At 48.7% G+C, this 22,743-nt stretch overlaps 1 protein-coding gene across 6 annotated transcripts in view; it reads right to left on the minus strand.

Moving 5' to 3' along the window:
- Positions 1-22,743, minus strand: part of LRCH3 (leucine rich repeats and calponin homology domain containing 3) — a 1,351,362-nt gene that overhangs the window by 818,692 nt on the left and 509,927 nt on the right. For all 6 annotated transcript variants that reach the window (XM_069617579.1, XM_069617576.1, XM_069617577.1 and 3 more), the window contains exon 4: positions 1,717-1,822. In XM_069617579.1, the coding sequence (XP_069473680.1) occupies positions 1,717-1,822 (106 nt within the window). The remainder of the gene's footprint in view (positions 1-1,716; positions 1,823-22,743) is intronic.

Consider the following 22,743-nt stretch of genomic DNA (forward strand, 5'->3'; position numbering starts at 1 on the left):
TATTTAGGTCAAAAAAGGGGGTTGCCTTTTCAACTCTGCCGGTGGAATAATCAGTCGTGGACGTCAGATGTTACATATGTTTTGTTAGGTATTTTCACCAGATCCACCTTTTCACGCCTCCCATTCTGGAGATTCAGTGGAGAGCTATCAAGGCCATCACAGATTGCCTAGCAGTACTGTCCCACAGCAGTGTCCTGCTGCCTCTTATTCATGCACTGGTGGCCACCAGGACCCTATCCTTGAATATCTTCAGTCAGAGTATCAGTCCAACAGAGGATCCCACTAACAGCTTTCTTCCACTTTGGCGGGTGCCCTTCCCACCTCCAATATTTAAGCACTGCAGGTCCACCCTGGTGTAGTTAGGGATCAGTTGAATCAAGTCAGCTCAAATCTGCCCATCCCCATCAGAAATTCCACAGGAGATGTTGTGGATCTCCTTCGGCTAATGCATACTTCTATCTGGGCTTCAGATCACTTGGACAATGGATCAGCAGAAGCAAGCAACCCTACAGATAAAGGGTTTATTGGCCATTTTTCATAAAAGCATGCAAATGCTCCCAAATATAAAAATCAAAAAAATTAAATAATTGGGAGTAAAACAACAAATAGAATAACGGGCACATAGGAGCCTGTCCCACTGCTTTCATCGTCATGGCTCCATGGATATGTTTGGACCAATAGTACAGGTAGTGTCATAAGAAGAAACTCTATTACTGCCTGATATGAAGAAGTAAACCTGTATCTTTTAATGTGTATGAACAAGGAGCAAAGAAATTTCACAAAATTCACAGCTAAAACATTTTTCTAGCTTATTAAATATTCCCATTGGCAATGTGACTTTTTTAATCCCAAAAAATCATTTTACTACCAACTTTTTTTTTCAAGAAAAAAAGACTAAACTGCTCCCACTTCAGAAATCGAACACCGCGAGCATGTTCTACTGATTCCCAGCAAGAAGACCGCTTCAGGAGGATGGAAACTGCCATTTTGGAATGCTGCTTCCAGAAGAACGCTATTGACTCCAAATCCGAACTGCCGGAGTCCTGGCTTACCCAATGCAACCACACCAGAGGAAGAGGTCCCAGGTCATATTGACATCAGCTTGGAGAACAAGAGGCCCTGCGTTCACACGGAGGGGGACAGGAATGGAAGACATCCTTTTAAAGCACCCTCACGGACACACCATCAGTTAAATATTTTTGCTGGTAAATGTTTGCTTTAAGTTAATGAAGGGGGGGATTACAAGCAAGAGGTGAATCTTTAAAGGACCCAAACGTGGAAAGCGAAAGAAGAAAGCACTTTTTCCAGGACAAAGTTTAACCTGCAATCTCCATTTGAACCGCACAAACTTGTTGGGATTATGAAGGGAAGTAACATCAAAGGCTTTGATGAAATCCTCTAAATTGGCTTTGGGCAAAGCTGAACATTCTGAAGGTAGTGATAGCAGCAGAAAGGAACATGAAGAGCAGGAGGGGACATTTTCTTTTTGCAAACTGCTTTCTACCTTTGGCATTACTTCACTGCCTTGTAATTTGTTATGACACAGTTGGGGTACACATGTGCACACAAATTCAAATAAACATTCAGTTTGAAAGCATATGTAAATTGTTTCCCCTCTGATCAGCTCAATCTACCTGTTTGGCTTCAGAGATATTTCGAAAGACATTCAATGCATGCACTCAGTTGACGAACAGAGCACACCCCTGAAAACCTTACCTTCGGGTAAATGTTCTAAGTGATTCCTCCGGACATTGAGGTCCCGTAGCGACTCCAAGCTGCCCACCTGGGGAGGCATTCTCTGAATTTCATTGCAGCTCACATCCTGCAATTTGAGAGTGTGAAATTAGCAGCTGGTCTTACAGAACTAGCATTCTCCACTACAGGCCTGCCAACAGTCAGCATCTTCCAATTACCTGACAAGTAAGGGATAACTAGCGAATGAAGCTTTGAGTGAAGTTGGGGTTAGTGGACAAGAAATGCATAATCAAGAACATAAAATCATTAAATCTTTCTCATTTACAGGGAACATCTTTCCTCTCCAAATGTTAGTTCAGGGCCCTACACCAGTGAAAAACGACCTCCTTTCCTCTGCACCAGAGCAGGGTATGGAGAGGGGGCGAGAAAGAGCCAGGGATGGAGAGGGGGCGAGAAAGAGCCAGGGATGGAGAGGGGGCGAGAAAGAGCCAGGGATGGAGAGGGGGCGAGAAAGCCAGGGATGGAGAGGGGGCGAGAAAGAGCCAGGGATGGAGAGGGGGCGAGAAAGAGCCAGGGATGGAGAGGGGGCGAGAAAGAGCCAGGGATGGAGAGGGGGCCGAGGCCAAAGAAACGGGGCCGAGGCCCAAGAAACAGGGGGCCGAGACATGAGAATGTATACCCAGGTTATTGGCAGAAAAATTCTCTGTCGGATGGCCTTATTGCATCATGAAGTGATGTACAAGCAAAAAGGCGTGTCATAGCATTAAGGCATCAATCAAAGCATAGTAACAACAATACAAAAGTTTTCAGGACTGAGTGTATAAAAAAAAAAACTTCTCACCCGCCATACAATGCCCCAGACCCACATCAGCTTTTCACACAGTAATGAACTCAGCTTACATAGGAAACGCCGTCTTTTTTGTCTCACAGACAGCTATGCATTAATAACACTTGAGATGTTTTTTCACCACCTTCAACAGTGCAATATTATATCCATATCAGGGGATAAAATGTCAAGTTACAAGCTACTAGCCACCTCAGTTTTACACCGACACTTGGCACAATATTTCGTACTCACCAAGAGCGCATTACATTTCTTACTCGCCAAGAGCGCACTATCGCTAGTCAATGACTAGTTGAGTGGACATTTTGAACCCTGCTCGTATCCAATCTAAAACAGGTCTTCTGCAATAACTCGATGTTAGACAAGTGGACATGCATTGAATGCATATTCGACTTGTCCGATAAATGTGCAACTAATTATTCAGTATGCATGTGTTCCGCATGTAAAGAATAGAGAGCCCTGAACTGTAGATTGTTGCCCTCAGAGTTGATCAACTGCCTGTTCCCCCATTTGGTGCCGAGACCCACAGAACAGATCCCATGAACAATTTGGCCCAGCTTTCCCATTCAACGATCTCATCCCTCTCTGCACCTGAAAATTGCATTTTATGGTAAGCATAATATCTTTAAACTAGTAATCTCTCCTTGTAATTGAAATGTTGCCTAACCCCTGTTTGCATGCAATGTAACGCTCTTATTTTCATGTTTGTTCAGTCTATCATCTGCCAAATGGTGATTTACCCAACAGCACTTGCAAGGGCGTTCTACAAATATCAACTAACAAAAGCAACATTTGGTCTCTCTACTACACCAAAGGCCACCAAGAATGGCTCGTGGTGGTAAATATTCTTTTGGCCAACCTCTCCTTTTGCAATCCCTAGGACTGTTTCGGCACAAAGCAAATTATTTGCTCTGACACCTCAGTCATTGTGCTCACTTTACCGGAACCCAATATGATTATCTGGTTAGTAGTTCTGAAATCTGCTGAAAGGTTGGTGGACTGGGAAGGTCTGGATTTCACCAAATAATCTTGCCTAAATGACTGCTAAAAGAAAAGTCATCCTGCAGCAGATCAACGTGAGATAAGCTTTATGCATAGGCTTAAAAAGGTGACACCCACTTTAACAGGACTCCGTTGAGCTACAATGCATGGGCAACTTTCTTGATGGAGGAAACTTTCTAAAAATGTCCCATGAACTCTTATTGAGAAATTCTGAGTAAATTGAGGTCTGTGTCAGCTTATGGGGTGGCAGCGCTCTGGAATGTGTTGTAGTGTTTTGTGTGGAGATGTGCAGAAGAGGTATTTAATGGCAGGTAGGGGCTATATCTTTGGAGGCAGCATCGGTTGTATACCTGAGCAATAGCACATCTGAGATGTCTAATTTGTAATTCATGCTCATCCTCCATGGGAGTTTCATGGCTAATTCATTTGATAGGGTTTACTGATATTAATGCATAAGATCAAAATTACAAATACCCTAAAATTGATCTTTGCCTCAAACTCCCTATTTAGCAATTCGTGTTAATCCTGTCTGGCCTCAACCTGGCTCTGTTACGTTCAGTGATGTGGGTCATAGTAGCACACGCACTTTCGAAAAATGTTTCTGCAGAAGCTATGGGCTTAAATGCTTTATGAGAGCCATCTCGCAAAACGAGATTAAGGTACAACATCGGGTGTGGAGATTTAACCGGCAGGAAGAAGAGCAAAAGCCACATTAAGTGTTAGCAAATGATAGGACACGAAGTTGACAAGAGTTCAGAAAAAAAAAAAAATTGTATGCATCGAAAACCATCCAACATGTACGTCAAGAGAAGACCTATACAGTGGAATACACCATTTGTGAAATGAAAGACAAAACAACGATACTGAAGTTCCCTTCTGAGAGATCCAGGTATCCTAGGGCTAACACCTCAGGAACCTGTCCACCAAGTTCTGCAATTGATGGGAGGCATACAAAAAAACTACCCCAACTCCTATTGCATCAGAGTCAGCCGAAATATTGGGAGAAATATAAGACTGCCAGGATCAGAGACATTAGACCCAAGAACTATGTCCTGGCAGGACTATGCTACGTTATTAGAATCATCAAAGCATTGAGAGCAGATAGATTTAGTCACCACCTTGTATATTAATGGAATTGGTACACACAAAAATTGAACTACTGAACCAAGGAATGACAAGAGAATCTGAAGGAGCCGAAGTCCCAAACATCCTTGTGACATGAAGCATTTTTTGCCTTGATCACCGGAGCCAACATGTTCAACTGCGAGTACCTCATTACAGGAATATCCGGCAAACGAAATCAAAATAAGTGGCGCACCTGAAAAAGGCTGCTTGGCTGGTCAGCTGCAACATTGCCTATACCCAGATGACCAGCAGACTGAGGGCCCACGCCTATACCTCCAGTGCAAGCCTGTATAATGTAGGGGTCCTGGTGCCACCCTGCTTGTTGATACACACAAATAGTATTTTCTGTCTGGTTCGACACAATCTTGCCTGCAATGAATGGAAGATGGCTCAGAGCTATAAAAAATAATTGCCAGACCTCGAGCATACCAATATGACCCAACTAGTCTGAGACTGGCCAACAATTGCAACAAGCATCTTTGAAGGCTATCACCCCATCCCAGTAGGGATAAGTTAGTTGTAATAACACACCCCACCACCAACCACCCCCACCAGATTTTCCTTGTCCCACCATAGTAGATCCTGACTCTCGACTTCAGGAATTATTATTTTAGCCGATTGTAGACCCTGAGCCTGGTCCCAAGCACATACCAGATAAAGCTGTGCCTGCCTCATTTTCAGTCTGAAAATGGCACCGCCAGGACACAACGCCACCAGCTTCAGAAGCTGCTGAAACCATCAAGCTGACAATTTCAGCCTATAAACAACCTGACTTTATCTTGATATACACCACTCTGTCTGCTGTGGGGAGGACTAGAGCTCTGGTTGAATACCAAAGGAAATCTATGGACTTTATTAATTGCTTGAAACAAACTAATTTCTTCTGGTTGACTAAAGACCCAAACTGAAGAGTAGATCCAATATCTGTAGAACTACCAACACCTCATAGGCCAAGGAGCAAGGGGGCCATGAGCAGCCAGTCTAACTACTAGCAAATGAGAGTCTTTCCAAAGCGATGGGTTCCTACTGCCAACATGACCTCTACTGGAAATGAGCAGCAGCCACCTCCCCAGTGACAGGTGAGGCGGCCAAATAGGAACATGTTGGTGGTACTGAGAAATAGTTCTGCATCTTCAAACGGCATGTCTCGACTCTTGTTATGCACATTATGTGAGAACTTGTTGAATTTAACAAGGTTGTCTTTCTCATTTCAGCCCCGAGACACATACCCCCGGGTTCAATGTCAGTATGATGGCCAATGTTTCCAAGAGGTCTGGAATGTATAATATCAACCCAAAGGCAGCCTGACATTCATTTGAAAGGTCGCGCCTGAAACTCTGCTGGTTGGCTGCAGCAATGCAGCTGCAGCAATGCAGCCAGCCAGCAGAGCAATGCATCAGGATTTACCGGTCTTAATTGGAGAGCTGAATTAGTGTGCACTTTACCTTTTGAATCCAGTAATCGCTTCTCTTCCCAGAGGGATGGAAGAAGAGGCAGAAGCAGAGGTTGAGGACGCACAAGTTGTACCCTAAGGGAAGAGGGCGATGGCTGCTACTATTGACCAGGTAGACATGAGGGACAAAGGAAAAACATGTGTCAGCAGGCAATCATCTGCAGCCCAAATCTAGCTTATCCTTAGGAGCTACCATCTGCAGTTTGTGCCACATCTTGGTGGCTACCTCAAGAACATATGTTTTTAAGGAAATGCCAAATTTGTCCGAAGCCCAAAGGCTTACTGACAAAACACCCACTTCAGCCAGAACTGTGACAAATGACTCTGCTGCACAGGGAGTTTCCGATTAAAACTCTTACTCTGCCTCAAACAACTACTATACCAGCAGTGATTCAAATCAAAGATGAAACGGGAACTGCTGGACCAGAATACCTCCATTGCCTCTTTGGGTAGCACAGGGAAGGCTAAACTCTTCAGGAGTAGTGTGAACTAGTATAAAATCAGATCAAATAACTTTACTGTGGTAGCAAAATAAAACAATGCCCAACGTAGGGTTTCTAAAGATAGGGTACTTTAGTGAAAATATATTATTGCCACACACAATGGTGGTCACGTTGCCATTTTGGTCTATTCGCCATCTTGGTTGCAATGTTTTCTGCTCATTCTGCATTTTCGCTCTGAACGCGGTAGAATACCTCGCCATGAACTTCTTTCAGACACTTACAAGACAGGAATGCACATTCTGCTGACCGTGTTTGTCTTACACTGTACAACCTTGTAGTCCTCTCAGAAGCATAGCTAATCTACAAGTTAGGTGCCCTCCTGTCTCGGCCACGTTTCCCCTGCTGAACCATTAATTGTAATAATGTGCATCTGAACCGTGCTCCTCTAGAAAAAAACCTATTCCCAAGCTTTAGAGCAGACTGACCTTAGGCTCCAGGAGCAACATAGATAAGCTGTACAGCAAATGTTACCTTGTACCAGAGAACACGATATGCCCCCACGCACTCTCTTGCCCTGCTCCCAGACAGTAAATTGTCAGTAGGACGACAGGGGGAAATGCAAGAACATGGTCTTGGTAATACCATCTACATGGAAAGGTCATGAAACCTGTCGTCCCTATCACATGAAGGGGCTGGGCAAGTGTATTGTATGTTATTTCTGAATTTATGTATATGGCAGTTTTCGGTGACTCTGGGCTCTCTCCCGCCACAGTGTCTGTACGTATGCATCGTGGGGCGCTGAAACCCAGTAGCAACTTTAATACACATTTTGAACTCGTGACTAGCTATTTCCATTTCTTTGTAGTAAGTCTCATTTTGTGGTCTTTCAGGTGGCTACCTCAAGAACATATGTTTGTAAGGAAATGCCAAATTTGTCCGAAGCCCAAAGGCTAACTACTGACAAAACACCCACTTCAGGCGGAACGGACTACTGCTCTGCTGCACAGGGAGTTTCCAATTAAAACTCCTACTCCACCTCAAACGACTACTAAACCAGCAGTGATCCAAATCAAAGATGAAACAGGCACTGCCGGACCAGTATACCTCTTTTGCCTCTTTGGGTAGCAAAGGGAAGTCTAAACTCTTCAGGAGTGGTGTGAACTAGTATAAAATCAGAACAACCAACTGCACTGTGGTTCCAAAATAAAAGAATGCCCAACCTAGGGTTTATAAAAAATTGGGTACTTTAGTTTGCATTATAAGTTTAATTAATCAAATACACTATAACCCATCTCTATGAGCAGGTCTTGGGTACCAGTGTTCTCAGCTTCAGTAGGTCTCGTCAAGCCAGCAGTCACCTCAAATATTTCTTTCCAATGGTTGGAGAGAAGAGCTTGCCTCTTTCTTGGAGATCTGGCAGAGGACTTGAGCAGACTGTACACCCAAACCGGTCCAGATGAATCCTTCCAGTATCCAAAAATAAAATAAAGTAAAACGGGTTGCTGCCCCCTACATCGCCCCCTCACCCTCCTTTATAAAGTCAAAAAAGGCCACCAAGCATTGGGGTTCCCTTCTAGCCTTTTGTAAGGGGTCCAATCATAATTGCTGTTTCGGAATCTTCTTGCCTGGTGATGTTTTACCTAGAGTGCTCCATTTGCAGAAAATGGGGCGGGGACATGGTGTTTGGGAGCCCTAGGAAAATCCAAAATAGTTGATCCCCTCTCTAAATACAAAGTCCTCTCCTGGGCTACTCTACTCCGACCCTTGTTCTGTGTGCCTAAATCAAAAGGTTATTGTTAATTAACACCCTGCAGTGATTTTCTTTGCCATGGCAGACCCTGCATTTTAAAAGAATGGATATGTCCCTGCCACCATGGAAAGTTCCTGTTGTAGGAAGGACCAAACCTTCCCCAGGGAAGGCAAAGGCTTTTACTGGTACTAGCCTAAATTGCTCGATTTGGGTGACACTCCGTCCCGGGTGGGAAATCTGGAGGAAAGGGGATTATGGACTAGGAGTATTATAGTCACTACAGTGAGCAACTTTAATTACTTATGCATACCGTCCTTTCCTCCATCCTTGTGGGTGATTCCACCGAACAAGAACATAGGGTGGAACTGTGATAACCTGCCTTATATCTAGGCCGAAGCAAAAAGGTTCTTCAGAACCGCCTGACCGAACTCTGCATCGCGCCTGGAGCTGGTGTCCAGTGAGTAGTGCCTACAGAAGGATTACAGAGTGGCCCAAGTAGCCGTCTTGCTGACTACATTCCAAGAAGCATGTCCCTGAAACGCGACTGCTGCGGCCTTGGCCATTACCGCATGGGCATGAATCCCCTCATGAACAGGTCTGGCCATGGTCGTGTACGCCTCTGAAATGGCCTGAACCATCCAATGAGTGATGGGATCCTTGGAAGCTTGAGAGCTGGGGGAGGAGCACCCAAAAGTCACAAACAATGCCTCAGACATCCTAAACGATTTCATCAGAGAGAGATAAAACTTGAGGACCCTCTTGAGGTCCAAGAAATGCAGGGCCCTCTCCTCCTCCAGCTGCGTGTTCGGGAAGAACAACAGTTTGCTTGATTCAGATGAAATGGAGAGACCACCTTGGCTATAAGTTTGGGTGAGTGCGCAAGATGACCTTGTCGTCGTGAAACGTGAGAAGGGCTTGCATGAGGAAAACGCCGGAAGCACACTAACCCTGCGTGCAGAGCTGAGAGCAACTAGTAAAACTGTCTTTAGCGTCACCCAGCAGATGTCCAGAAAGGCATCGGGTTGAAAGGCTTGTGCTGCAAAGCTGCAAGGACCAGATTGTGGTCCCACACAGAGTACGGCCTATGCCCTAGCAGAAACAGCCTAAACAACCATTTATGGTGGGCCTTCACCACCGGTTGAACGCAGAAAAAACATGCTATGGGGAATTCTTGAAAGCCACAATGAGGCAAGTATCCACCTGAACTCCAGAACGAGCCAGGTGTGCTGAAAAGGCCTGTATTTCATCCAGAGGACAGGTGACTGGGTCCATACCCTTGTCACAAGCCCAATGGCAGAACCTAGTCAATTTACTCCTACTTGGGGCGAGTCTAGGGGCTCCTGGCCTGCAGAATGATGTCTCAGCTGTTATCCGAAAATTTAGTATGTTGAAGCCGCAGCTGGTCAGGAACCAGGCTGCCAGCGCCAACTTGGCCGGGTTCGGATGTTCCACCGCCCCACCCTGTTGCGTCAGGAATCCCCTGCAGGAGATCTTAAGGTGGACAGGACCCTGGGAGCACAACTGCAGCAGATCTGAAAATGAGCATCAAAGGTCAGTGGGGGCTGGGGGGCAATCAGGATGAGGCTATAACGAACCGAAGCCCAAAACATGCAGATGGTCCGTTGAGCAGAGGGGTGGGTGGGAACGCATAACACCGGTGGCCGCATTAACAGATCTAGAAGGCATCTCTCAGAGACCCCCCCAACCCTGTCCTGCCCACGAAGCAAATTGGGGGCACTTGGAATTCAGACAGGATGCAAACAAATTCCTCCATACACCCCCAACGCTGGAAAAGAGGCAACAAGGAGTCGGTTTGCAACTCCCACTCGTAGGTATTGAACCCCAAGCAGCTCAGTAGTTCCGCTTGTGCATTGCTGTCCCCTGGGAAGTGAACTGCTGAAATCCAAACTCCCTCCATCAGGGCCCATTCCCAGATCAATACTGCCTCCATGCAGAGGAATGGTTAGCGGGTGCCACCATGCTTGTTCAGGTGAAACATTTTAGTAGAATTGTCCATCCCGACCAGAACAGACCTGCCCCTGATGAGGGGCAAAGATGCCTTAAAGGCCAGACCCACTGCCCTGAGCTCTAGCATCTAGATATGGGGGGCCCCCCCACCGCCCTGCCGGCTGTGTCGATGTGGGAGACCGAAGGCTCCATGAGGTCCTGCGCAATGGCTCGGGCATCTGCCAGACCAGCCTTGAAGGATGCTTACTTGTTCGATGGGAGGTCGGGCAGAAATTCCCGAGCTCCGCCACAGCTTCTGGTTAGCCGCAGCCAAGAGGACGCCTGTGTTTCCCTGGGGGAGCAGACCATCCCAAGTACTCGGTGACCCTGGACATAAGGCGCCGGTACAAGGAGTCGGCATGAGTGCCAGGCTGAGGCCTACCAAACTCCACCTCCGGAGAGGTGTCCAGCCCAATGGCATCGTGCAGGGACTGCCGCAGGTCCTCAATTTGGCTATTACCCGAGAGAATCTCGTCCGGCACCGTATCCGGAACCATGCCATCATCAGAGCCCTCATCCACCTCTGAAATAAACTCAAGCTGGCGGTAAGAAGGCACAGAATGTGGAACAAAGCCATGCTTGATCTTTGCCAGAGCCTTTCTAGGTGGTTCCACCGAGCCCTGGGGAACCCCCGTCGAAACAGCCTCGAAAGGTTTAGAGGGCGTCGAGTGAACCGAACGCGGCGCCGACAGCATCAATGGCGCCGACACAGTCCTCGAGGCCGGAGCCCCGAGTGTGTCCATCGACAGCCTGGGCGCCAATGGCGTCGATGATATCTTCGGGTGCGGTGCCTCGAAAGAGTCCGTTAACAGCCTTGGCACCACCGTCTTCCTCGAAGACACCACAGGTGCACACGGTCTTGAGCGCGTCGAGGACCGGGACCGGGAATGACGAGAACGATTCCCCTTGTCCGAGAAGGACCTCTCCCGCGAATCGTGCTGACCACCCGAGCCCGAAGGCGTGCGAGCAGTGTCTCTCGACCGATCACGACCGACCCCACTCGGAGGCGCGGATGGACCAGTGCCATGCGATTTGAGAATCGCCAACATTTTCTTCCCGAAGGCAGCCCATTCCTCCGGCGTCGCATGCTTGGTGGGGTAAGCGACCCGCCGACGGGCGGAGCCCTCGAATGAGGACGGGGAAGGCGACTGATGACAGCGCTTCCGGGAGTGCCTCAAAGAGGCAGAGGAGTGGCGGGACCGACTCCGGGACCGAGACCCACTGGATTTCTGACGACGATGCGGAGAGTCGCCCCTCGAATCATCAGTAGAAAGCCCCGCAAACCTCGACTTCCGTGGCTTGGACATCTTACCTACCGATAACTTCTTGCGCTCCCGCAAGGCTTTTGACGTGAGCGACTGGCAGTCGACACAATCATTCGTGTCATGGGCCTCCCCGAGGCACCAGAGGCAGGCGTCGTGCAAGTCCGTTACCGACATCTTGGACCCACAGTCCCCGCACTTCTTGAAGCCCGGATGCGGTGTGGAAGACGAGGTAGACATCTTCACGAAGAAAGACTTCACAATACGAACAGGTTCGAAGAACCGAGAAAGAACAGGAACTCCAAACAGTCGAGGCGCGCCGAGATCTCCGAAGCGAACACGTTCGCGGAAAAAACGGAACTGAGGCTACGGGTGTCGTGCGTCCTACTTATAACATCCAGGGACGTCAGCCGTCAGAGGAGGTCATCGAGGGCGGCGTATCGACGCAGGAGCCGAAGATTTTCCGAAGCAGCACAGCTGTGGTGATTACTGTCATAGATATGGAATATGTCGGAGGACCCAATCCCCTCGAAGGAATAACTCTGCATTCCCAAAGACTCGAGGGTCTTGTCCTTCTTAAAAAGACAACAGGAGGTGGCTCCCGTGGAGGAAGACGACAAAGATAATGGCTTAAAACATAATGAGGCTGCAGCCACCACTAAAGAATGCAGCTGCGGGTGGGAGGCCAGGAGGATTGGCGCCCCGTCAGTCAGCCTGAAACTGCTCTCCAACTTCTTATTCATCAAAACCTTTTGCACCACCTGCAGGACATCCTTCTGGAGATCCTTCTGGAGAGGGATGTCTGATTGGATCGTGGTGCACTTACCCAAGACCTCTGCTAGCACTAAAGACTCATGGGGTGCTTTCTCGGGCCAGGCCCTGAAAGCGGTCATGAAAAACCTTAACAGGTGCCGACGGTTCATCGTCCTCTTCGACCACCCGCACACCTTTTTAACAGACAGAGGGGTGCCCGGGCCCTGGGATACAGGTGCCGATGGGTCCGGCGCCAAATGCAGGTTCAACGGCTGTTGAGGGAGAGGAGTTGGTAGTACAGGAGGTGGTGGAGCAGTCTGAACAACTGTTAGGGCCTGAACTAGGGGAGGGACCGGCACTGGTACCGGCAGCACTGGAGGAACGGGAGGGTGTACCCAGACGAGGTGGGGCAGGGAGGCACCACCTGCGGGATGACCTTCAATATAGCCTTTAGGTTCCCGTTCATCTGAGGTGAACGCACGAGGAAGAGGAAGCACTGAAGAAGCGGTCCTCACTAGCCGATGTCCTAGGAGCCCGGCCTTCCAAGGCGGTGGGCCTCTGCTCCTGGTCAAAGCGCTGAGGTACCCAAGGCGTGTAGCTATAAGGCTGCGATGGTTAGATGTATCCCTGAGACCACCAGATGCCTGTATCGTACAATCCACTGCCACTTCCAGAGGAAGGTGACTGGGATCATCTCGCAAAGCCCATTCAATGGGCCAAAGCACGGGCGGGCCCAGAGTTGGATTGAAGATGGCCGCCGGAATGGCACGTGCCTCTGCCATTTTGAAGCCTGGCGCCACACCCAGGACGGGAGGGCGCGAAGGCCCTGAGCCACGAGAGGCCTCAGACACTGGAGGACACAGCTCGAGTCTTCATCCGAAAGCGTAAGCGTCGACCTCAGATCACTATGGTAAGCGCTGGGCACGCGGCCGGCTGGCCAGCAGGGCGTTGCGCCCTGACTGATAACCTCGGAGCAAGCTGCCGTAGGCTGAACGCCCTCAGCACCTGTGCCGGTAGCCATGCTGGATCGAGCCGAGGAAAGACTCTTGGAGGTGGCACTAACAATCTCTTAGTCCTTAAAGTTGAAAAAGAGGACAAACTTGATGGTCGTTCTGAGGAGAGCCCATTAAGGGCCCTCAAGCACCTCAGCTTGGGAGCCAGTAGCTTTAGAGGCCTCGGGCCTCCCAGAACCTGAATCCGAGGAATCCCTATTGTTAGGCAGAAACCTGTGCAGTTCCCTTAGGGACCACTGCAAAAGATTTAAGACTACAGGTGTTTGGCAGTAAACCCAGTTGGTAGCAGTCTGTACCACACAGATTCACTTGGTAGCTGTGGCTGAGCAGTCGGACTTGCCTCAAGAAGAGTTAGTCAGTATGCAGAGTATACACAATAGGTACAGAGACACAGTAGTACAAACAAACATTGACCAGAGCTTTGGTGTAAAAGTATATCATTATTTATTTAAAAAAACACTTGTAGTTTACACTAGCAAAAACGAGGTAAGTAAATTCAACACACAGTCACTATCATATATATACAACCCTATTCACTTATTAGACAAGTCTTAGTGAGAAACACCACTTATTTTCAGACAGAGGTGAGCGCTTAACATAAGATGACACTCTGATAAGTTGTAAAGAAAGGGAGGGGAAAAAGGCAGAGTTAAGGAAGCACACAAGTTTCAATACTTTTACCAAGAACTTTAGTAAGGCAGGATAGGCAGAGTTCTACTGGAGAGCAAGGAAGTCAATTGCAAGGCCCACTCTTGGAGAGAGCAAGCAGAAAGGGTCCAGGTTAACACAGTGGGGTTATACCCAAAGAGTTGTGTAGATAGTTCGCACAAAAAGGATGAAATTCAAGTCAGGAAAAGTTTGCTAGGTTGTCCCAGGCTAGCCCAGGTTAGAAAGTCGAGGCTTTATTGTCACCCCGAACGATCTGTCGCAAGGGAAGCCAGGCGGGACACAGTACCTTAAGTGTGAAGGGAGCTCCAGCGGGGGCAGTTGTTCCTGGCAGCAGGTGCAAGTCGGTGTTTCGTCCAGAAGAAGAAGAGGTCTCGCCGTGGAGGAAAGATGAAGGTCGTTGCACTGCCAGGGAAGAAACCAGCTGCGGAGCCCTCCGGTTATAAGGTACTACCCTTCTCTTCGCGGTAGTGGTAAACCGTGGTATTCCGGTTGCCGGTGTGCTTGGCACGGGCAAGGCGGCCACGAGGTGCTCCAGGAAGGTGAAAAGAAGGCAAAACTGGTTATCCCCACCAGTCAAAGGAAGAAGATTGTCCGGACTGGAGATCTCCTCTGTCGTCGGGAAAAGTGGTGAGACGGTTCAGCAGGGCTCCACCGGTGGTGTCGTTGTTGCCGGTCGGCTCAGCTTCTCCCTCCTCGGATTCTTAGGTCCTGTGGCGACTTCTGAAGTTCCAGTCCCCAAAGCCCTGCTTTTATGCAGCAGACTCCAATTCACTGAGCCTAGCTGTCAATCAAACATGCTAAGTGGCCGGCTCACCACTTGGGCCAATCACACAAGAGTGCGACTTTAGTTACCAAGGTAACTCAGTCCAGAGTGCCTAAACCCCCTCCCACACCCCTCTGTGGTACCCAGACAGAGTGGCACCACTTTTGGAGGCTTCTGTGGAGAAGCCCGCCAAAAAGTGGAACAAAGGGCTCGACTTGGGTTGGAGTCACAGAAGAGAACACAAACGCCATTTTAGAATAGAGTTCTGGCAGAAAATACCAACCGGTGAATTAATAATAAATAAACCGGCGGTATGTTCGAGGCTATAAGAATTAAATAATTAAAGTTGGTAGCCTCGAACAATGGGAAAATCCCATAGAGATATATTCGCGGTCGAATACAAAAAGTAGTATCCACTGCCACCAGCCAAAACTCGATCGGGGGGACGGAGACGTGCCCCCTCGAACAACAGACCCCGGGGCAATCAAATTGCCCCGACCAGTACGTCCACAATATGATGGTTTGTACTGGTTTCTGTTCATAATTTGGGACTAGCAATGCCAAAGGGGACTTTACATGCCCTGGGAGACAGTAGTCAGTCCCAGGATATGGAATCTATGTTGGGGGGTCGCTACGACACCCCTGGTTACGGCACGGAGGGTGCTGTGTAACCCACATAAAAAAACACATGAGACCCTATGGAGTAAAAGACCCCATAGCCCATAAAACACATGGAAAGTGAAAGGAACACCTCAAATCATGTCTAAGAGTGGGAGCAAAAGAATCTCACTCTTAGCAGGAGAGACAAAAATAAACCCCAGAAATCCAGCAAAGCTGCTGGGGGACTCACTAGGTTTGGGAAATTAGCCTTACAGAGAATTCTCCCTAACACCTATCCATGGGAACCCCAGGGAAGGAGCCCCCACACGGTGAAGCCGTGATGAAACAGCGGGCCTACCTTGTCTTGACGAGAGGTCCTGGAGACAAAATCCTTAAGGTGTGCAAGATTTCCCTCCACAGCGACAACCGATTCGTCAATGCCCTGTGACAGAGCGCTGCAAGCCGAACTTGCATCCCAGCAGTGGTCAGGCTCCAAACACTCAAGACAGAGTGCATGGGGGTCCAAGGCTATTAACGAGTGGTCGCTTAAGGCACATCTTGTGAATCCTCCTGCAGCCAACATGCGCCAGGGGAGGCGAGGCACCGAAGGGAAATGAAATAAAATTGAAAAAACAAAAACCGGTTAACAAGTGAAAAGAAAAAAAGTCTCTGTACCGACTGCCAGGTCCAACACCATCCATGTGGAAAAAGGGACGGAGGTGAAGCGCCGGTGGGTGGGGCCTCAGCAGGGCATTCCAAATTGATCAGAGAATCATAGGGAGCCCGTTAGTGGTAAATAAACCACAGGTTATGTAGTCGTACTCATAGGTGATCACTCCACCGAAGGAACAAATGACCCTCTAGACACAGAGGAAGAGCCACTTGTCCAACATCTCCACTTGCAGTAAAAGACTCATGTTCTGAATCCTGAGTGGGAAGACAGTGGTGAATACATCACTGAGGTTAAGTGGTCTTAGAGATGACACTTGCCCCAGAGCCAGCTACCTTTTTTTATATCTAGGGCCGGAGACATAGGTAAGGGTTTCTGGGATTTCATGTTTCCCTGTGCCCCTTGCATCAGGCTTAATAAAGGTATTGTTATCGGCAGAAGTAGTGGAGACCTTGGGGCAAACCCTGGTGTAAAGCGTGAGGTCCACCGAGCATGAAGCTTTGATAGAAGTCTCTAAAGTAGGCAAACAAAAGCCCCCAGCCAGGGGGCCGTAAAAGGCTTAGTGGAGCCATCTATGCAGGCAATGGTTGGAGAGCCAGCAGTGTACCTGCCCCAAACACCGGTAGAAGCATTGTTAGCTTTGGGGTTGCCGCCATTATCACAGTGATGAACCAAAGAAGGATCTTGAAGGTCAGCCCCAGATTAGCCGTATCGCGGTGCCCTGAAAAAAAGGTATCACTTACCCTCTCGTCTGTTTTCAACAAAGTGACAAAGGAGTTCGACAGGAATGCTTGGAAGAGATCTTCCCAACATTTAGCCTCTTAATCAAGGGCCCATGTGCAGGCGTGTCACAGAATAATAATATTGTTTGCCTTTGTAGTTGTGCAGAATCATGCCAACATTGTTCCTGATTTGCAAGGGTATGAAATCTAGAGAGAGTACAAAGATCATCTACATAATCACCTTCAACAAGAGGACAAACTAATTGAGTAGATTATCCTAGCTAGTGATTAGGGAGATTAAGTTGATTTGGGGCATTCTATATAAAAATAAAATGCAAGGACACCTAACAAATAGGATATATACAGCATGATTAATGAACTTTCTTAGGTTAATCCCAATACTGCGGCTGCTACTCGTCAGATTTGCAGCTTCTTGCACCGAGCGGCCCATGGGAGGGGTATGATCTTGGGCAAATAAATTAGTTGATAAAATCGGGCTTTATTATAAGTGAACAGTGGAACCAAATAGTTGGCAGTGACATTGGGGAGCTAGGTGTTTGAAATGGAAAAGAAACAAGGGGAACACATGCGAATGAGAGTTTAGAACTAATTTGATGTGGTCATTATGCTCAGGGTTGTCAACACCAAGCCTCGAGGGTCGGATCCATGTCAGATTTTCAGGATACCCCTCAATGTTCATGCGATAAATGTGCATACCAGGATTCTAAATGTATGAACATTTTTGCTCATGAATGTTAATGAGGGATATCCTGAAAACAAGCCAAGTTTGTTGGACAACCTTGCCAGATATAATCCAATTTACTTTCAAAAATATCACCCAAATTGATTAGATATTGTGGCAATTTAGTGTTTGAAGCGCATATACCTTTTGGATAGTTACAAAAACAGGAAAACACAAATAAATTCATTTTATAAAGTTGGAAGGACACAGTCCATGTCAAAAGTACTATATCACCCGATCTGGAAATACTGTTTAACAAATTGTATTTGTTGAGAAGAATTGAACATTAAAAGTGAAAATCGTGGGAGCATGCCAATGGTGAGTTCGCAGTAATTGTCAGGAATCAGGGTTGGCACAGGCGTGGAGTGCTAAAATACGCCTATTGAGACATTATGTGCTGGAAGGATAAGGAAACTTCAGTTCCCAGCATCCTTTGTGTTATTTTGTAGTTTGGCCCGTGCACGCCTTGCCAGCGGTACTGCATCAAGAATCAAGGCAGCTTAAAGGCAGGCAACGGCGGTGGGCAGGTGTGGCTTATTGTTGATTGGGAGCAGGAGTTAGGCTGCCGCGTTTGGCAACAGGAGGAAGGCGTCCGCGTGCGACGAAACGAGATGCAGAGGAGGAACGCTTGATCGCACGCGTTCACAGTGCGGTAGGAGCAGGAGGGGCGCTGAGTAGTCGGCAGAGACAACGCTTGCTGTTCTTCATCTGGGAAGTCCCACGGGGCTCCCAGACTCAAGATAAGTACTTGTGAGGGCAATATATTTCCTGAACTGCTTGGAATGATTTACCGTGGTTTCATTATTTGTCTGGGAAGTCCCACGGGTTCCCCAGACCTGAGATAAGTAACGCCCTAATCACTTTGAATTCAATTCGTATGAGAAACTAAAGTGTGTTTGTTACTCGTATAATTCAAGAACTTTGCCAATCTCGTATGGGTTAATGCAGGAAGTACTGCATATGGACAACAACATTTCACTAGTGCCAGGAACTAAAGGAAATGCATTTATGTTGTATGTTGCTAACGCTGCCCGAAGGGCCATGTGTATTGTCTAATCATTTTGGGAAGCTTTCCCTTATGTGTGATCATATTGCTTGCTTATGTGTTGTATGGGAATGATATTTCAGAGTAGGATACAGTACACGTATTAAGGTGTGCTATTCAGGAATATGTTAATTGTGCAGGTGATTGTTCCGTTCATTCTATGTGATTTAGAGTAGGGTTTTTTCCTGTGTTTCCCCAGTCCCATCCACCTTAGGAGTTTCCTTATCCTCTTTCCGTTGTTCCTAATTTCCCCTCCCTATCTACAACCTCTCCCTAACCCCTCTTCCCCCCATTGGCTGCCACGTGGCGACCTGTTTACCAACTCAGGCGCCTGTGCCAACCACAGTGGGAGGGTCGAGATCATTCGGCTTTCGTGGTTCGGGGGAGAGTGTCGATCTCTCTTCCTTCCAGTTAGTGTGATTGTGACAGTAATATTTGTGAGAAACATACACAATATTTGATATTGAGGACGTCAGAAAATGTTGGAGGAGTTTATTAGTTATGTAAAGTTGAACGTGATGTACGATGTGACACTGTGCATAAATTATGAATCCAAGATGGCAGCAATTGTTTGCTATCCTCGTGGAATGCTGATAAACCGAACAGTAATGAAGTAATATTCCTAGATTATGTAAGTAATTTGAATAGTGTGCCAATTTGTAAGGTTTTGGCGGCACTGAAACAAATAGATACCATAGTCATAACATCCTTTTCCTATCAGTAAGGAACAAGATACTCACCTGTAACTGTTGTTCTCCAACATGGGTCTGGCATGGTTTCACATGCGCATGAATATTACCTGTCGTCAGGACAGGAATCCTCGGTAAAAGAGAAAACTGTTACACTTTCACTTACAAACTGTCTTTCTCCTATAAACCCATCTCTGAGCTCTTGGTCATACTGCCCCCAGCCAATGACGGCCCTCTCCTTAAGCCCCTCGTCTGGCAGCCATCTTCAGATTTAGTAGCACGTAAAGTGGCAGTATGACCAAGAAAAGCCACAGAGGGGCAGGAGGGCAGGTTTGCATGTCAATTGGAGAACAGTTCCAGTTAAGTAACTTGTTCCTTCTCCAGCATGGGGTCTGGCACGGATTCACATTATCATGAATAAATACATAGCAGTACATACATATGCAACCACAGGAGGTGGCAAGGCTCAACAGAAGCAATTACTCTTACCTCCGGACAAGGCTCACCATCAAGCAAACAGGTTGCGTAGAACTGCTTGGTCGACCCTGGACTCCTCTCTCTGGAATCCCCATCGACGCAGTAGAATCTTGTGAAGATGTGTAGATCTCCAAGTAGCAGCCCTGCAGATGTCCAGCATGGGCACACCAGACAGGAGCCGCCGTTGTCGCAGCGATCGCTCTGGTGGAATGGGTTCTCGGACCATCGGCCAGCGGTCGGTTTGCCAACTGGCGACAGTGCGTGATACAGCCGGAGAGCAACCTGGAAATGGAAGCCTTGGACAAAGTTTTCCCATGTTTCATAGGACCAAAAGTTCACAAGACGTCTTCCAGAAACTCTTTGTGCGTGCCACATAGAACTTCAGAGCACACGCCACATCCAGCGAGTGCAAAGTCCTTTCTGCCGGCGACGAAGGCTTCGGAAAAAACACAGGCAACACCAAAGGTTCGTCCGCAGCATCACCCTCATCTCGTGGAAAGTCAGATAAGGCCGCTTGCACGACAGGGCCTGGATCTCACCTACTATCCTGGTAGAGGTGATGGCCACGAGAAAAGGCGTTTTCCATGAAAGGAACGAGAGGAGCATGATGCATAGGCTCGAAGAGGCCTCCCTCCCCATGGTCAGTACCACGTTGAGTTCCCACGCCAGGGCAGGTGCCTTGACCGGCGGGAACGAAACAGTCCTTTGAGGAACTCCTTGACTAGACGGGGTGACCAAAGAGAAGACCATCACGGAGACATGGTGTAGCGCGAGATAGCCACCAGATGCACCATGAGGGAGGCGTGCGCCAGCCCCTCCCTGGCCAACGACAAGTACGAAAGGATCTGAGGGGCCATGACCCTCAGAGGGTTGATCTTCTGCGTCCGGCACAAAGTCGCAAAATGCTTCCACTTGTGCCTGTAGCATTTAAGAGTTGACGATCCTCCAGCCCTGGCAAGGAACTCCCTGCAGTCCGCCGGTAACTCGTACCCACCGAACTCTAAGGCTGCAGGAGCCAGGCCTTCAGGTTCAGGGATACTGGGTCGTGGTGCAGGATTGCGCCACCTTCCCTGGCAAGCAGATCCACGACCACTGGAAGCTTGACTGGAGGCGACAGACAGGCTGAAAAGGGCCAGGTACCAAATCTGCCATGGCCACGCCGGGGCGTCAAGGATCATCCTGCATCGGCACCATTTGAGTTGACCGATGACTCGCAGCAGTAGAGGCAACCACGGGAACGTGTACAGGAATAGGCTTTCCCACGGGAAGGAGAACGCATCCCCATGCTCATCGGCTAGCGGAACCTGCTTGCGAATCTAGCATTTGGAGTTTGTCAACATTGCAAACAGATCGATCTGTGGTCTGCCCACACCTGAGGAGGAGTTTGTCCACTTGATCCTGCCGAGGGATCGGGGATGGTGTTCTGGACTCCCACGAGGTGAAAATGAATGAGCAACATCCCCTGAGCGACGGCCCAGTGCCACAAGTCCTGCGCCTCTCTGGAGAGCACTGGGGATCTGGTGCCCCCCTGCTTCCTAATGTAGAACATTGTGGTGCTATGGTCCGTGAAGACCCTCACCACCTTGCCCTTGAGGGACAGAAGGAACGGCTCAAGGGCCCAGAACACTGCCTGCAATTCCAGGACATTGATGTGGAGATCCCTCTCCTCCAGCAACCACAGGCCTCTGACGTGGAGACTTCCAGTGTGGGCTCTGTGGTGACCGTCTCCTGGTATGGAGGACTCAGGAAATCCATGCCCCCAGCGATGTTGGAGCGCATGCCCCACCACCTTATCGCTCGACGGAACTCCTTGTTGAGAACAATACTGTCTGAAGCTTCCGGATACTAGGACCCACTGAGCGTCCAGGAACTCCTGGAGGGGTTGCATCCGCAACCTGCAGAGTCTGAGTTGAGCCTGGACCCCAGGAACAGAGCGTCCTGGGATGAAATCAAGCAGGACTACAGATATTTCATTGAGAATCTCAGATCCGTCAGCAGCCAGGCGGTCCTGTCTGTGTGGTTGACAGGGATTTCCCTTGACTTGGCCCGGATAAGGCAGTCGTCGAGGTACGGGTACACATGTATCCCTTGCAGATGTAGATGGGCCGCCACTGGTGCCAGACACTTCGTAGAACACCCTGGACGCCGTCTTCAGTCCGAAGTGAAGGGACTTGAATTTGTAGTGCTTCCCCTGTAGAACGAAGAGCAGGAACTGCTGATGCTTCACGTGGATGGGGACATGGAAGTAAGTGTGCTCTAGTTACAGCAACGTTAGGATGTCCCCTTCCTCCAGTTGGCTTAGAACGTGCTGCAACGTGACCATCCTGAATTTTTGGGACTTGAACTGGTTTAGTCACCGCAGGTCGAGAATGGGCCTCCACCCCTGGTCTTTTCTTACTAAGAAGTATCTGGAGTACACTACGGCACCCGGGTGTCGCTTTGGAACCCGCTCTATCGCGCCTTTTTTTTTTAGCATGGAGGAGCTGAGGCATGTGCTGCTCCCATCGGGCCACCAGTGGTATTCGCGGACACTTCTGCTGGAATACTAGAGTGTCCGTGGGCGAGAGCATCCAGCACCCATCGGTCAGTGGAGATGATCTTACACTCGCTGACGAAGCCCGGCAGCCGACCTCAGCCCAGGGTGCATGGGTGGGAGCCCGATGTCCTGGCCGGTTCAGTCCTGCTCTGCGGCCTGCGTGGCACCTTGGGAGCGACGATGATGGCGGCCACCTCCGAAAGCCTTTGAACGACCCCTGAAGGCCTCCTGCATTGTGGAACGGGAGGGTTGACAGTACGAGGACGATCCGCTGCCGAAACCCTTTGACGGATTTTCCAGATTTCCCTCCTGAGGCAAGAAAGGAAGGGCAATGTTGCTGAAGTGTGCCTAGGGCCCGGGCCGTCTGTGTTGGTGTTGATGGCTTGCAACGATTCATCGACAGCCTTCCCAAAGAGGTTGTCCCCGTCAAACAACATGTCCATGACCCTCGTCTGAACTTCCTGCGGAACGTTGGTGGCTTTC

Source organism: Ambystoma mexicanum, chromosome 10 (genome assembly GCF_040938575.1).
Source record: "Ambystoma mexicanum isolate Mex_15411 chromosome 10, UKY_AmexF1_1, whole genome shotgun sequence".
NCBI classification, from domain to species: domain Eukaryota; kingdom Metazoa; phylum Chordata; class Amphibia; order Caudata; family Ambystomatidae; genus Ambystoma; species Ambystoma mexicanum.